Source organism: Mobula hypostoma, chromosome 11 (genome assembly GCF_963921235.1).
Source record: "Mobula hypostoma chromosome 11, sMobHyp1.1, whole genome shotgun sequence".
Taxonomy (NCBI): Eukaryota; Metazoa; Chordata; class Chondrichthyes; order Myliobatiformes; family Myliobatidae; genus Mobula; species Mobula hypostoma.
The window spans coordinates 112775990-112791391 of record NC_086107.1 but is presented as its reverse complement, the minus strand read 5'-3'; the positions used below and the strand labels follow the sequence as shown (position 1 = coordinate 112791391).

The window sequence follows — 15402 nt, the reverse complement described above, 5'->3', positions numbered from 1 at the left end:
TGCATCAACAAAGACTGGCAGAAATATCTGTGATTAGTGAAGAGATTCTTGGGTGGAGAGTAGGGAGAATCTAGAGCAGATGAGGTAAGGAGACACTGAAGAGGCTCCCAGATATTTGATGGGATTTGTCAGGATAAGAAATTCACTGGTCCTGAAGCAGAATTTTAACCTGAAAAGTCAATAATTCCTTTCCTCCTACTGATACTCCTCAACCTGCTGAGTTCCTCCAGCAGGTAATTGATAAGAAATTGCTCCCACTGTTAAGTTGGTGAGTTACTAGAGTCAAGTTGAATATAATTTACCAAAGGAGGAAAAATTAATTTATAAATCAGCAACACACAAAAGTTGCTGGTGAACGCAGCAGGCCAGGCAGCATCTCTAGGAAGAGGTACAGTCGACGTTTCGGGCCGAGACCCTTCGTCTTACTAAGTCTTACTAGTTCTTCTTTCAGTTAGTCCTGAAACGTCGACTGTACCTCTTCCTGGAGATGCTGCCTGGCCTGCTGCGTTCACCAGCAACTTTGATGTGTGTTGCTTGAAATTCCAGCATCTGCATTCCTCGTGTTTGTGTTATAATTCAGCAAGTTTCATTTCTGGGCCTAGGGCTATCCTGTAAAGACGCAGAACTACAGAAATGCCAATGGAAGCTCCAAAGGCCTCATCGCTGGGAGAGGAAGAATCTTTGCCTAGGAGATGTATGAAGTCGTGTGGTGAAAGCAGAAGCCACAGCGGCTAATCAGCCTTCTACCGGCCCAGGTCAGAGGACTCCGGCGGGCTGCTGTCAACAGCCTATGCCCCAGGGGGCGTGATGGGCTTCAGAAGAAGTCTTAATTCTGAATGTATTGCCTGAAACGGTTGTTGCAACTCGTGTTTGAAGCGTTATAGAAATGACGGCTATTGGTTTAAACCAACCAACAGGACAATTTCCACACTGAAAAGCAAGGACAATTGTCACCACCTTCAGATAATATGCAATATGCAAAAACTTAAAGTACTGCAGGTCGACCGCAGCAGTGAGTTGCTCATTGGTGGAGAAACTGAAGAGGATGGACGGTGCAGATCGTGCTACAGCACGCATCAGTGAGGCTTCGGAGGAGTCGGTGAGTGAAGGAGGCGTGCATTCCAATAACGAGTAACCGTCTTAGTCGCTTTTCTTGTCATCGCAAGACCCTTTTTGACATTGTTAATGTAGAATGCTGCAAGCCCGATTCACTGCTTTTTTTGGCAGATGGCGGGGAGCTGCATAGCCTTGCTTGTAGCAAAATGTAGGTCTGAAGCAGCAGTGTCGCCTACTTACAACTGCCAGGGGGGAGGTGGCAGAGCCGCTGTGCTCCACCGGGGCAGTGTGGCACAGTGTCCAGGTTGGAGTTGATGCTGCCCCAGTGTTTGCTGGGCAGAAGGCAAGCTCTATTATGGTTGACTGTAGATTTCCGTGGACTCGGAGTCTAGCTGTGGTGATCAGTGATGCTCTTTATACAGTCATGTAGTGTCAGGAGTCTAATCAGAATCAAGTTTATTATCACTGATATGTGTCATGAACTTTTGTAGCAGCAGTGCAGTACTTAAAAATGCTCTAAGTCACAATAAGAAATACAAAAAATTAGTACAAAAAGAAAGCAAAAATAATGAGCTAGTGTTCATTGGCTCATGGACTTTTTGGAAATCTGATGGAGGGGATGAAGCTGTTTGACGTTGCGGCAATTAGCTTTGCAGACGTTTCACCACCAGTCAAGGTGGCATCCTCTGTGCACAGTTGCTGTTGTTTCTCTCTGGGAGTGCTCGTGTTTATATAGACCTCTGCTCACTTGTCTCTATCCTGACTGGCTATCCTGTCAGTTGACCTTCTGAATTCTATTGGCTCGTGTTACTTTAGCCCTTTCATAGATGGCGTCTATATCGATATGTTTGTTTATGGAGTTATCAGAAGAGAACCACACTTCTAAAGATTCTCGTGCCTGCTTCACGTATGCCTGCGCCAGAACTGCTGCGCTGTCCCAGTTGAAGTGGCATCCTTCTCAGTCTTCGGGTACCCAGATCAGCAACAGTGGATCATGTCTCCATACCACCAACTTGTGTTCCCATAAACAGTTTATCTGTTCCTAAAACGTTGGGTGTCTCTTCAGGCTTCTTCTCCCTGATAGTAGCAATGAGAAGACTAAATCTTCTAGACGCTGAGGGTCCTTAATGTTTGAACTGTATCCATTGAGTCCTCTTAGAAATGAATTGGGAGAACATACAGCGAGTGCATGCTTCATTGTAGATGCCATGATATGTTCCTTAACACTTGTCACAGCTGAATCTTCAGGCTAAACCCGTGGAGCCCATTGTGGAAGGTGGAGCACAGGTTCAGCAAGTGATTAACATCGAGTGCTTATCTGATTTCACCGAAGCCCCATTGCTCAACATTCAGTTCAGGTACTGGGTTCTTCACGTTACCAACTTCTCGCTGTTGTGTAAAACCTCTTGCTTTCTCTTTCCCTCTGCTGCTTTCTCCCCTGCTCTCCTCACTCTGTTCCACCCATGCACCCACCACACTCTGCAACCTAGTGGATGACATTCCCTCTCTCCACGACAAGAATCATTCAGGCTTAGTCAAGCCTTCCGCAGCCTTGTGCCATATTTGCTATTCAACTGGGCAGCAAACAAATTGGAAATTGAACAAGGTAGAATATTCTAATGACCCAGAATAAAACTAATTGTGCTCTGTAAGTTCCCATCAAGGTGTTCACTGGATTAGCAAAGCATATGTGGGTCATTTCCACTGTTATTAACTATACCGTGTAGCTGTAGCACTTTCCTCATTACAATTATAGAGCTGTTAGTTCATTGAATGCCATTCAGCCTGTTTGAAACGTTATTTATTTGTTTAGAGATACAGCACGGAACAGGCCCAATGAGCCACACTGTCCAGCAACCCACCTGTTTAACCCTAGACTAATCACAGGACAATCTACAATGACCAATTAACCCACTAACTGGTACGTCTTTGACTGTGGGAGGACACTGGAGCAGCTGGAGAAAACACACACGGTTTGTTTGGGGAGGACATACAAACTGCTTACCAACTGTGTGGAATTGAACTTCTGAACTCCAACGGCTGTAATAGTGTCACACTAACCGCTGCGCTACAATGGTGCCCTTGCCTTTGTGGATCAATCCCTGCCTGCTTACCTTTATCAGCCCAAGTTCTTCGGACCCTTTTCATGTTTTTTCCTTATTATTTGCTTCTGTGAGTTTCACCTGAAGTTTGAATTTACTAGCCTGTGGATGCCTGGTGCCTAATGGGGTCACTGTTATATAAGTGCGGAGCATGAATGACAAACAGACCTGTAGGTTTAAATAATTTTAGTGAGTCCTGTTGTCCACTGTACATCCTGGGCAGCAACCAGGCCCACTGAAACAAAAACGTGCATGCAGGAAACCCCACACAAAAAGAGAGAGTAGGAACCCCAGTCGATTCACTGCACAATCAATCAACCCCATGTGTACTTGCCACGATCTCACAATCGATCTGATACGGTTCAGGCACTACCACTTGCAGGTTCCTCTTCGTCCCACACCATCCCAATTTGGGGAAAGTACCACTGGCCCTTCGTGATCACTAGGTCTCCATCCATTAATCACTTGCCCACCAGCATTGATGGTATACTCCCATCAGTTGTCTGCAGAGTTCAAGCAGGTGCCTTCTCAGGGGAATTGGCAGTGGCAATAAATATCGGTTTGTCTGTGAACCCCTGAGTTCCTGCTGAACTTTCTCTGAAAGAGAACTTAAGGTTTGTCCCCTGTGTGGACGAGCATTGGAGCATCAAGGAGAGCCAGCAGCAACATCCAGCCACACATCTCCAACCAATCTGGGATAAAACCCTTCTGTACTTGATGACTTCTTTCATTCTTAATTGCAGCCGCCCTTTCGTTTTCTCTCCTTATCAACACAAAATGCAGGTCAGGCAGCATCTGGGGTTGCTGAGGGAAATATACAGTCTGCGTTTCAGGTAAAGACCCTTCATCCAGCTGTTTATTCCTCTCCATAGATGCTGCCTAACCTGTTGAGTTCCTCCAGCATTTTGTGTGTGTCTCTCGTGTCTCAAGTTTCAATTGCCCATTAATTCTCCTACCTCCCCTGATCATGATGTTTTGCCACAATCTTCCTTCTTGGTAAAGACAAAGAACTCAGTTAGTATTGCAGCTATGCTAGCATCACCTCCTTTGCACTCAGCCAGCCCTGCTCCTCTTACTACACACTACTTGTATGACTAGAAGACACAGTTGTACAGCATAGAAACACACCTCATGCATTGCAAACATCAAGTATCCATCTGCACTAACCCCATTTACCTGCACTTGCTCCGTAGCCTTCCGTGAATCTGGTATTAGAGATTTCAACCCTGGGAAAAAGATACTGTCTACTCCTATATCCCTCGTAATCTTGTAAACCTCTATCAGATCTCCCCTCAGGCTCTGCCGCTCCAAAGAAAACAACCCAAGTTTATCCAGCATACGCCCTCTAAACCAGGCAGCATCCTGGTAAACCTCTTCTGCCCCCTGTCCAAAGCCTCAACATCCTTCCTGGAATGAGGCGACTAGATTTGTACACAATGTTCCAGATGTGGCCCAACCAGAGTTTTATAAAGCTACAATATAACCTCCTGACCTTTGAACTCGGTGCCTTGATTAATAGAGGCAACATGCCTTATGGAACATCCTATCAACCTGTGTAATCACTATGAACTTGGACCCCAAGATCCCTCTGTTCATCAACACTTACTAAGGATTTTGCCCTTAACAGTGTACTGTCACTTTATGTTTGACCTGACCAAAGTGCAACACTTCACGTGTGTCCTGGTTAAATGCCATCTGCTATTTCTTCACTAGTACCTGCTCCTGATCTTTGCCTTAAATGCTTATCAGAATTTGTTTTTATGCTAACAGCTGTTCACTTCTCTTTTCCTTTCCTTGTTATTTTCCTTTCTGGTTCCCTTATCTGTTCACTATATTTAGCTTGGCTCTCACATTTCACCCCTGTAAGAAGGTGTAAAGTTCTCTGCAACAGACTTTGAACCCAGGCCTGAGAGGAGAATGACGACACTTAACCCAGTTATGAGTCCCATTTCCCTGAAGTCTTTCATGACACTAATTTGTACATTATTGTCATTGTTGAAATCCTTTTCCTTTGGTAGGTATGGTGGAACCTTGCAAAATATCACCCTAAAACTGCCCATAACTGTCAACAAGTTTTTCCAGCCAACAGAGATGGCATCCGAAGATTTCTTTCAGCGTTGGAGACAGCTCAGCAGGTACAGGAAGAATCATTTGGATTCAAATTAGTTTATATCTGTTCAGAAACAGAATCAAGTTTAATATCACTGGCATGTGTCATCATGAAATGTTGTTATTTTATATATAGCAGGAATGGAGAGTTTGTGCGTGGGAAATGTTTTTAGATGGCATGGCTCTTTTATATTGTTACTGCTCTGACCTGAATAAACAATTCAATACTGGCAAGGACATAGAACAGTACGGCAAAGTAGGGGCCTTCAGCCCATGGTGTTGCAGGCAGCCTGTGTTATTTATAGAACATTTTGTCGCTTAGTCCCCAGCAGGAAGCTCAGAAGATATTCAAAGCTAATCACCCCATGGACACAGAGGTCACCAAGGCCAAGGTAAGATTTCTTCTCTCCATCCATGAATCCAAAAAAAAATTCCTCATCTTTGCAGGCAGACTAAGAGAACAAACTGTGCCAACCAGGAAAGTCGTGGAAGGTGACAGACCAAATGCAGGTGAAAGGGATTGGTAGTCTATAGTTGGCACGGACAGGGTGGTGCTCAATGACTCCTTAAGGCTCCTATCCTCCTAGGCAGCAGTGTGTATGGAAGAATAGTGGTGATCGGCTTTCACCACACCACTTAATACATCTTCCAGGCAAAGATTCGCCCTCTTGCAGGAGTGAGATCCCTGGAACTTCTTTGGCATTTCTGTAGCTCTGTGTTTTTACAGAATGAAGTTGCTTGCTGGCCCCATATCCAACCCTCCCCCTGTTGAAGCCAGGCTTGGGACCATCCATGTCAGAGTTTCACAACACCTGTATATTCGTTTTCACTTCATGGATGTGATCTTGAGCTGCTTCTTTATCCACGAGGAAGAAGCCTTCCCTGCTTCTCCAATCTCTAAATTTCTTCCATGTCCCCAAATCCCTGCAAATAAAAATGTAGCAGCACCCTTGATCATATGATATCTTATTCCTTTATGGTGTTCTGAATGTAAAATAGCAAGTAACCCTGTTCTAATGTAATCCTACGGCTGTGCTCACTAATTAGTTTGTGGATACATCTATGGTTTTGTGGTGTTCCACGGTCCTTAAAATCTGGAGAATCTCAATGCCTCCTCCCCGAGCCAAATTATTTCAGTATTAATTCTTCCAAGCTTTCAGAGTCAGTAGTTCAGGGCGCCATGGTAGCGCAGCCTCAGGCGTGACGCTGTTACAGCTTCGTTTATCAGAGCTCGAAGTTCAATCCTGACATCCTCTTTAAAAAGTTTGTACGTTCTCCCTGTGACTGCATGGGTTTTCTCCGGGTGCTCCAGTTTCCTCCCACAGTCCAAAGACGTACTGGTTAGTAGGTTAATTGGTCGTTGTAAATTGTCCTGTGATTAGGTTTGGGTTAAATCGGGATTGATAGCGACACGGCTCAAAGGGCTGGAAAGGCCTACTCTGTGCTGTATCGCTACATAAAATAAAACAGCACGGAAACAGGCCCTTCAGCCCATCTAGTCCGTGCTGAACTGTGATTCTGCCTAGTGCCGGTGACCTGCACCTGGACCATAACCCTCCATACCCCTTCATCCATGTACTTCTACAAACACCTCTTAAATACTGCAACTAAAGCCATATTCACCACTTCCTTTCTGCGTTTCTGTTGTTCCTATTTGTAGATTGATGTCTAATTCTCTTTCAAGGGGTGCAAAGGTGTTAACGTGATTTGTTTGGTAAACCTATAAAGTGCAGAATAAAGCCCTATTATTCTCTAAGGTGTTCCTAAAACACTCCCACCTTCCAGTGGAATGAACCAGCCAGGTCTTATTTTTCAATTGAGGATCAACTTTATTCGCCATTTACATCTATGTGTACAGTGATGTGGGTTAACTTGGGACACAATGGGACTTGTATGTACGTTCTCCCCTGTGACTGTGTGGCATTCCTCTGTGTGCTCTGGCATCCTCCCACAGTCCAAAGACGTACTGGTTAGTAGGTTAACTCACCATCGTGAATTGTCCTGTGACGGGGCTAGGATTAAATCAGGGTTGTTGGGTGATGCAGCTCGAAGGGACTAAGGCCTATTCCGCACTGTGTCTCAATAAATAAATAAATTTTGGCCCAATTAAGTGGCTGTACCAATTAGCCAAAGTTTCATGGAAATAGCTTAAAATGTATATTTTTTAAAAAAAGACAAACTACCATTTAACTAAGTAACAAATTTAATTAAATACAGAACAAATTAGAACACTACCAATATTACCAGAGTACTATAAAACTGTATTAGTTCCTAATAGTTATCGACAGAGGAATTCATCCATTGTACACTGTCATGTTCTTTTGTTTGACTGTAAATGAACAAAATCAGCACATGCACCTGGCTTTTAATGTGGTCCAGTAAGTTAATTTTTTTGGCTGGAGTCAAATCTTTTTGCGGCATCTTGGAAGGGTCTGAAATTTTTTTAAGTCAGAATAAAAAAAAAACAAAATGATCAAAAATCACTGCTTTTTTTTTATTCTGCTTCCGTCCGCCCAAATGGATAACATAACACGAGCAAAAGCAAATCACGCTTTTTACAAAGTGTTTTAAGTAGTGTCTAACAACCACACAAGTGCACGCAACTGATGCTGGTTAGAAACTGTTCGGTAGCAATCTCCTGTCCCAAATAAATGAAGGAAATCTCAGCTATTTCCTCGGTTAGTTTTTGTTCTCTAAGAGTTGTCCCAATTAACCAGAATCCACTGAATTCGGAATTTGCTGTGATGTGTTGGCCCAACATGCAACAAAAAGTCGCCAACATTCTGTAATTATAAAGAATAAACATTTATATAAAATATAGAGGTTAAAGTATGGATATGGTAATAAATAGATAAATACCAGCATGTATTTACGGTGTAAACAGCTTTAGAAAAAGTGATTTATCGTTCTGTAAAGTGCAGTGACTTGAGGTTCTAGATAGATGTGGGGGGGGGGGGTCTAACGTGAATGGCTGATCAAATTAACTACCTGAGGGAGGAATCATTTAAGTTGGTGTGAAGTGTTTTTTTTCATAGCCTATAGCACTTTCTAGAAGGGAGTTTTAGGGAAAGGAGTTCGCATGGTGGGTTGCATCATAAGATTGTGTTGTAACATTGGTAGTTTGGTCACCATGGTAGCATAACGGTTAGTGCAACGCTATTACAGCTCGGGGCTTCAGAGTTCAATCCCAGCGTCCTCTGTAAGGAGTTTATACACCCTCCTCGTGCAATGCGTGGGTTTCCTTCCGTGGCCCAAAGATGTACAGGTTAGCAGGTTAATTGGTCATTGTAAGTTGTCCCGGGATTGGGCCAGGGTTAAATCGGGGGTTGCTTGGTGGCGTGGCTCAAAGGGCTGGAAGGACCTATTCCACACTGTGCCTGTAGATAGATAAATAAACACCAGACAGCAGCCCACAGCCTGAAACCACCTCAGACACTCAGTAAATGGGAACCTGTGGGATAAGCTCAGTGAGTGACCTCCGCTGGGGCACTTCTCTCAGTTTGTTTTCTGCTTTTTCCATTCTTTCTGTAGTTGATAGGGTTCGGCACAGCTCTGCTGCAGGACGTCGACCCCAACCATGACAACTTCGTTGGTGCAGGAATCATTCACACAAAATCCATCCAGGTTGGGTGCTTGTTGCGGCTGGAACCCAACAGTCAGGCACAGGTTTGTGACATTTAGCGCTGAGTTATTTAGAGCCGCGGCTGCTTCGGATCAGCTTACCGCCCGTGCGTCATTTGAGAATGAGAGCTCACTAGGTGACCTCTGTTGTCTGAGTTTGAGCAGACACTTGGGCCCGATCAGAGGACAGCCTGCAGGTGTCCAGTGGTGGTGCCCGAAGTGGTTCTCGGCTGCTTCCTCTGCATCAGCAGAGCATGCAGTGGAGCTGGAAACTGGTTCGTTACTGTCACGTGGACCAAAATATAGTGAAAAGCTTTTGTTTGATGTTCAAGTGCATTGAGGTAGAACCAAAGGAAGAATGCAGTGTTATAATTACAGAGAGAGTGCAGTGCAGGTAGACAAAATACAAAAGCCATGACGAGCTAGATTGAGAGATAGCGGTTAGTGTAATGCATTACAGTGCCGATGACCCAGGCTCGATTCCCACTGCTGTCGTGTGTTCTCCCTGTGACTGTGCAAGTTTCCTCCGGATGTTCCAGTATCCTTCTACGTTCCCAAGACGTACACATAGGGGTTAGTGAGTTGTGGGCATGCTCTGTTGGTGCTGGAAGCGTGGCAATGCCTGCGGGCTGCCCCCAGGCTGTGGCTGTTGATGTTGATGCAAATGGAGCATTTCACTCTTTCGATGCACATGTAACAAATGAAGCTAATGTTGTCTTTAAGACAAGACAAATCGTTCCATTTTGAAATACGCTGAGCTAGAACCAAAGCAGGAATAGAAAGAGAAGCTAATAGTTTTATAGTTGCGGAGAAAGTAACAAAATGCAAAGCCCGTGATGAGGTAGATTGAGAGACTGTTTATCTTTATGTTAGAATAGGTGTTGGGTAAAAATGAGGACCCCAGTGGATGGGTTTCAGTGGGTGAGGAGTGCCCATTGCCCTGACATTTTTAGTGGGTTTATACTGCACGACCACCTTTGTCCTGTTCCCCCATGGTTAGGAGTTGCTGGCTGGAACTGCTTTGCTCTGTAACCTCTCACTTCTCTCTCTTTCTCTCTCTTCATCCACAGATGTACCGCCTCACACTACGCACAAGCAAGGAGACTGTGTCGAAACGACTATGTGGTTTACTGTCTCAACAGTTCTAAAGTCTCCTCCATGTAATCGATCTCTTACACTATACTGTGTCTGTGTGAGTCTGGGAGTGAGTGTGCGTACGTGTGTGTGCACGGGTGCATGAAGGTCTTATATCCATGCCACGTCCAGTGAAATCTTCAAGTATCATGTGACGTCCTCTTAACTACAGTATATGTTTACGTGATTGTTTTGTGGAGGTTTTCCTTCTGTTGCTATTGTGGAGGGATTTGGAAAGTTCTTTGGTACACGAGGCATCAGACTGTGCAGTAGGTGGGCAGAGTTGGCATCAGGCTACAGTGAAGTCGACGTGACCCCCTGGCATAACTGCGTCCTGTGGTACATCTCAGTCAAGGTGATGAGGGGCATTTAAAGATTGTAAATCTTTGCTGAAGCAGGGAGAGTCAGATGATCATTAATCTCAGAGTGAGAATGATGGCTCCTCCCTGCTCCTGTATGCACACTGTACTGCGGCGACCCAGGTACAGACCAGGATGTGACAAGATGGCAGCTCCCTTCAGAAATGGGGATTGGGCAGTGTGCCCCTTTTGAAGTGCTTGGTGACTCCCACTACCCCACAGCTGAATGTCCTAACAAGGTTGTCAATGGAGATATAGGCAGGCTATACTGCTTAATGCCTAATCTCCAGTGGGGAGTGACTGCTGTCAGAGAACGGGAGGATTCTGAGCAGACGGTGTCCAGTAGATGCAGGGTGCCTCACCATTTTCACTTTCTCGCTGTCTTTACAGACCTCAAAAGGAGGTGATGCCCGAATACCAAAAGACTTGATGTCCCATCTCGCTGTTAATCGATATAGTCATTTCTTATATTAAAAAAAATGTATGAAGTAATTGTAAAATGTATCTGTATATAACTCTTTCTTAGAGCTGGATAGAAATACCTGTACGACCAAGTTAGTCAGTGGTCTCTTATGTTAAATTTGCTGTTTCAATGTCACCATCGAAAGTTAATGGGTGGGCATTTTTTTTATTTAACCTTTTGCTTAAGGTATTGTACATGCAAAAAGACTGGAACTTCCTGAAACTGTTCCCTTCTGCTCCTCCCTCTGAAACGCGCATCATCCGTTAGTAGTTTTTGAAAACACTCTGCTCTATGCAACTACTGCCCCTTGTCATCGTCACCTGCAAATCCCATTCTACAGACGCTTACACTTTTTTGCCCCCCTCTCTCTCTGTCTCTCTTTCTCTCTACTGGCAGCCAGCATGAGTTCCACAGTGCTTGCTGTTATGCATGAATACTTAATATTATGGGAATGAAATGTGACAATGGACTGAGTTGTTCTTTTTTCCCCACTAAGCCTGCTTTTATTACCAGCGATCATTTTTGAAACAGTTCAGAGTCTGGAAGATCCCAGGCACAACACTTGGATTCGCACTAGATAAAATTAATCTAATATAGTGTCTTTGACAGAGGGAGATGGAGCAGGAAGGCAAAATGCACAATGAACAATTCCCCCATTCAAAAGGCTAAGTTTCTAACTTCTCATCCCTCTCTGCTCCTGGCTCTACTTGACATTTCCTACATTTTTTGGGGACATTAGGATTGGCTTGCTCGTTAACCCCTGCCTCCACTTCTTTCAGCTTGCTACTTCAGTGGCATTGTCTTGTAAATGGTGGGCAAACTTGTGCTGTGCAACCCTAGATTAGCTTTAACTTCTCTGCTAATAAAGAGGATCCCATCTGCCTAATGCCTGTACATAAAACTAACTCGAGCAACTGGATAACGTGGCAGTGGGGCTTCTTAGTGGGTGCTGTGCGAAATGGAGGAAGCTTATTCCTTTGCAAAGACTGATTTCTAACGATAGCACCAGTACGCTCCTGGGGGGTGGGTGGGGGGTGTAGGGAAACCATGTTGAATGTTCACTGTCAAGTGCTTTGGACCAATAACTAATGGAGTTGCTGTGACCTTGGAAACAAATGCTTGTCAAAATGTAACCTGCAAGGGAAATACAAGAGAACAAAGGATGTGAATAAAACTCCAGCCTTGTCATTACTGTGAAACATGCACCACACCACTCCAGGCAAAATTCTCAGTGTGTGCTCTAGGTTGCTTGTTGCGCAGCTGAAAGCTAATCAAAGGATTGTTAATCTAAGCCTCTCACCTCTGCAGCAAGAACCTGATCTCAGCATGTTTAGCATTAAACCTGCAGAAGGTGGAAGAACGTCTGGGGGGGAAAGATGCATTTCCCTGTTACTTGCGACTCCGCCTTCCCTCGAAGCTCCTGAAACATACTCCCAGTTAAGTAATATTGTCCTTTACTGGGATCAGATCTGATCATGAGAACAAAACCCAGGCTAACCATTCTTTGTTAACATAGCGCTTAGCGTGACTATCACAGCACAGGGCATCCTTTTTAAGGGGTTTGTACATTCTCCCCGGGGAATGTCTGGCTTCCTTCCACAAGTCTAAAGATCTACAAATTAGTAGATTAATTAATCATTGTAAATTGTTCCATGATAAGGCTAGGTTTAAATGGGTGGCTTGTTGGTCAGTGTGGCTTTAAGGGTCGGGAGGGCCTGTTCTGCACTGTCTCTCTAACTAAATACAATTAATGTTCTACAAGCACAGGCATCACAGGACAAACTGCAGAGGGACCCTGATGGTGGAATTTACAGTAGTGACTGCATGAGGTAACTTTAGAATTACTTCTAAATTGTCTTGATTTTAGTAAACCGGCCACACCCCCCCCCCCCCATCTTGTCCCAGAATCATCTGATTGGTGAGTTGCGAATACTTTCGGTAGAGTGCCAGGTAGTGCAGCTTACTATTCTTCAGCTCCAGCAGACCTGTTCAATCCAGACATCTGGTGTTGTCAACAAAGGCTATGTTCTTCCCATAAGACATGGGAGTAGAATTAGGCCATCTGGCCCATTGAGTCTGCTCCACCATTCCATCATGGCTGATTATTCCTCTCAACCCCTTCCCCTGCCTTTTCCCCATAACCCTTAGCCCTCTTACTAATCAAGAACCTATCAACATCGCTTTAAATATACCCAAAGACTTGCAGTCTGTGGCAATGAATAAAACAGATTCACCACCCTCTGGCTAAAGTATTTCTTCCTCATCTCTATTCTAGAGGAATGTCCTTCTATTCTGAGGCTGTGCCCTCTGGTCCTAGTCTCTCCCACGATAGGAGAGTGTCCACTCTATCTCGGCCTTTCAATATTCGATAGGTTTCAATGAGATCCCCCTTATAGCGTGGGTCCCACCGCACCCCCCCCCCCCAGTGCTCCAATTTCCTTCCAAGGAGATGCTGATAGGTTGATTGACCACTGGTAAATTAACCCCAGCATTGCTGAGTGGGGAGTTGATCAGCATGCAAGAGAAAATATAACAGGTAAGCGAGTGGAGGATTGGGATTGAGGGATTGTTCCACGAGCTCACTTAGACTTGATGGGCCAAATGGCCTTTAAGAGAAATAGTCTCTGAGTTCTGCACCCCAGAGGATATGGCCAAGTACAAGTCATGACAGATTGATAGATGCTTCGATACTCAGGTGGTATTGGATCCCGATGCGTTTGTTATGGAAATTAACAATGAGACATGGAACTTGTTGCCTAAGATAGTTTTGCTGAGCCTTAAAGGAAACGGGAGAAATATAGTGTGTGAGAGAGAGAAGAGAAGAGCAGAGGAAGAGAGCCCAGGGAAAAGAGTGAACAAAAATGGTTTCAACTTCTTGTATCAGATACTGATTCCATAGAAATTCCAACTGATAACAGTTAACCATTTAAATAATGTGACACCGGTCACTGAATCCAAGAAGTTTCCAGAAAAGTACAGAAGCAACTATAACTACTGGAAAAACTCACTGAACAATCACGTGGATATAGGTGATTATATAAAAATACAAACAAGCTTAAGAAAGTTAAACTACAAGGAAATTAACATTATGCAACCCTATCCACCATTGGGGAAGGCAGAGTTGGTGTCATTAAGCCAAGATCTCATTGAATGGTGAAGCAGGATCGATGGGACACAACAGTTTTTTTGTGTTCTCGGTAAGGTGAACAGACAAGCTATATAATGGACATTAGGGCAGCCAGTCTTTCGGTGCTTGAAGAATGATTTCCTCCTCCGTAAACTGGACTAATCTGTCAAGAAATATGAAGAGCACTGAACGTAATGCCATCACCATAGAAGCAGTTCCACTGTAACTGGATTCTGATCTATAGTACAACCGCTTCATTTCAGAGTCATACTTTATTGATCCCGGGGGAAATTGGTTTTCGTTACAGTTGCACCATAAATAATAGTAATAGAACCATAGATAGTCAAATAGTAATATGTAAATTATGCCAGTAAATTATGAAATAAATCCAGGACCAGCCTATTGGCTCAGGGTGTCTGACCCTCCAAGGGAGGAGTTGTAAAGTTTGATGGCCACAGGCAGGAATGACTTCCTATGACGCTCTGTGCTGCATCTCGGTTGCCCACCTTATCCCTCAAAACATTTTGTGAGGAATTTCTCTCTCTTCCCCCCCCCCCCCGCCCCGTGACAATTACTCAACATTAAACAAACTGACCCCCCCCTGGAAAGACACTGGCACCAAAGCAAGATTGGGGAGCAGACCTGTCAGACCAAACGGCCCAATTCTGCTCCTATATCATACGGTCTACAATTGCTAGACGGTAAAGGAAGATAAAAGATCTGCAGATGTTGGAAATCATCTGCTTAGTTTCTTTAGACCAAAATCTAAGTTTCAGGCCAGGAGTTGGCCTTTTAGCTCCGCGCCCTTGAGAGATTTAATGAGATCGTAGTAGATCTACCCATTTCCCCTCCCTCAATTCACAATTTGAAATTCCTAATTTATTCTCTTGGTATCCTCAGCAACATGGAGGAAGAAATACTTCTTCCATGCACACCAGCCCACTACAGGAAATCCAGATAGGTTTAGTCACTCACATGAAAGTTGCTGGTGAACGCAGCAGGCCAGGCAGCATCTCTAGGAAGAGGTACAGTTGACGTTTCGGGCCGAGACCGGAGTTAGTCCTGACAAAGGGTCTCGGCCTGAAACGTCGACTGTACCTCTTCCTAGAGATGCTGCCTGGCCTGCTGCGTTCACCAGCAACTTTTATGTGTGTTGCTTGAAATTTCAGCACCTGCAGATTTCCTCGTGTTTAGGTTTAGTGACTCTTTAATAGCATCACTGATAGGAAGATGGAAATCACACTGACCATTTCCCCTCTAAATGTAAGTTTTTAAGAGCTTCTTTTACTCTCCATTTTCATAATTTTACTAACTTTAAAACACAGATTTTAAACCTTCCTTAGCTACCCTCAATACACTTGATATCTGGAGGAGGCAAAACCACTTGTTACTGAAAACTACAGTGTTCCTCCTGTTCTCTGTTTATTCAGT

The 15402-nt window shown here is 44.3% G+C and overlaps 1 protein-coding gene across 4 annotated transcripts in view; it reads left to right on the top strand.

Moving 5' to 3' along the window:
* ap2a1 (adaptor related protein complex 2 subunit alpha 1) overlaps nucleotides 1-14514 on the top strand; it is a 109816-nt gene extending 95302 nt beyond the window's left edge. Inside the window, exons 20-24 of one of the 4 annotated variants that reach the window (XM_063062916.1) lie at nucleotides 2292-2414; nucleotides 5177-5293; nucleotides 5590-5659; nucleotides 8799-8933; nucleotides 9959-14514. In XM_063062916.1, coding sequence (XP_062918986.1) covers nucleotides 2292-2414; nucleotides 5177-5293; nucleotides 5590-5659; nucleotides 8799-8933; nucleotides 9959-10036 — 523 coding nt within the window. In that variant the 3' untranslated portion in view covers nucleotides 10037-14514. The remainder of the gene's footprint in view (nucleotides 1-2291; nucleotides 2415-5176; nucleotides 5294-5589; nucleotides 5660-8798; nucleotides 8934-9958) is intronic. The other 3 variants (XM_063062917.1, XM_063062918.1, XM_063062919.1) reach the window with 3 other exon arrangements.
* Nucleotides 14515-15402: the final 888 nt, after the last annotated feature.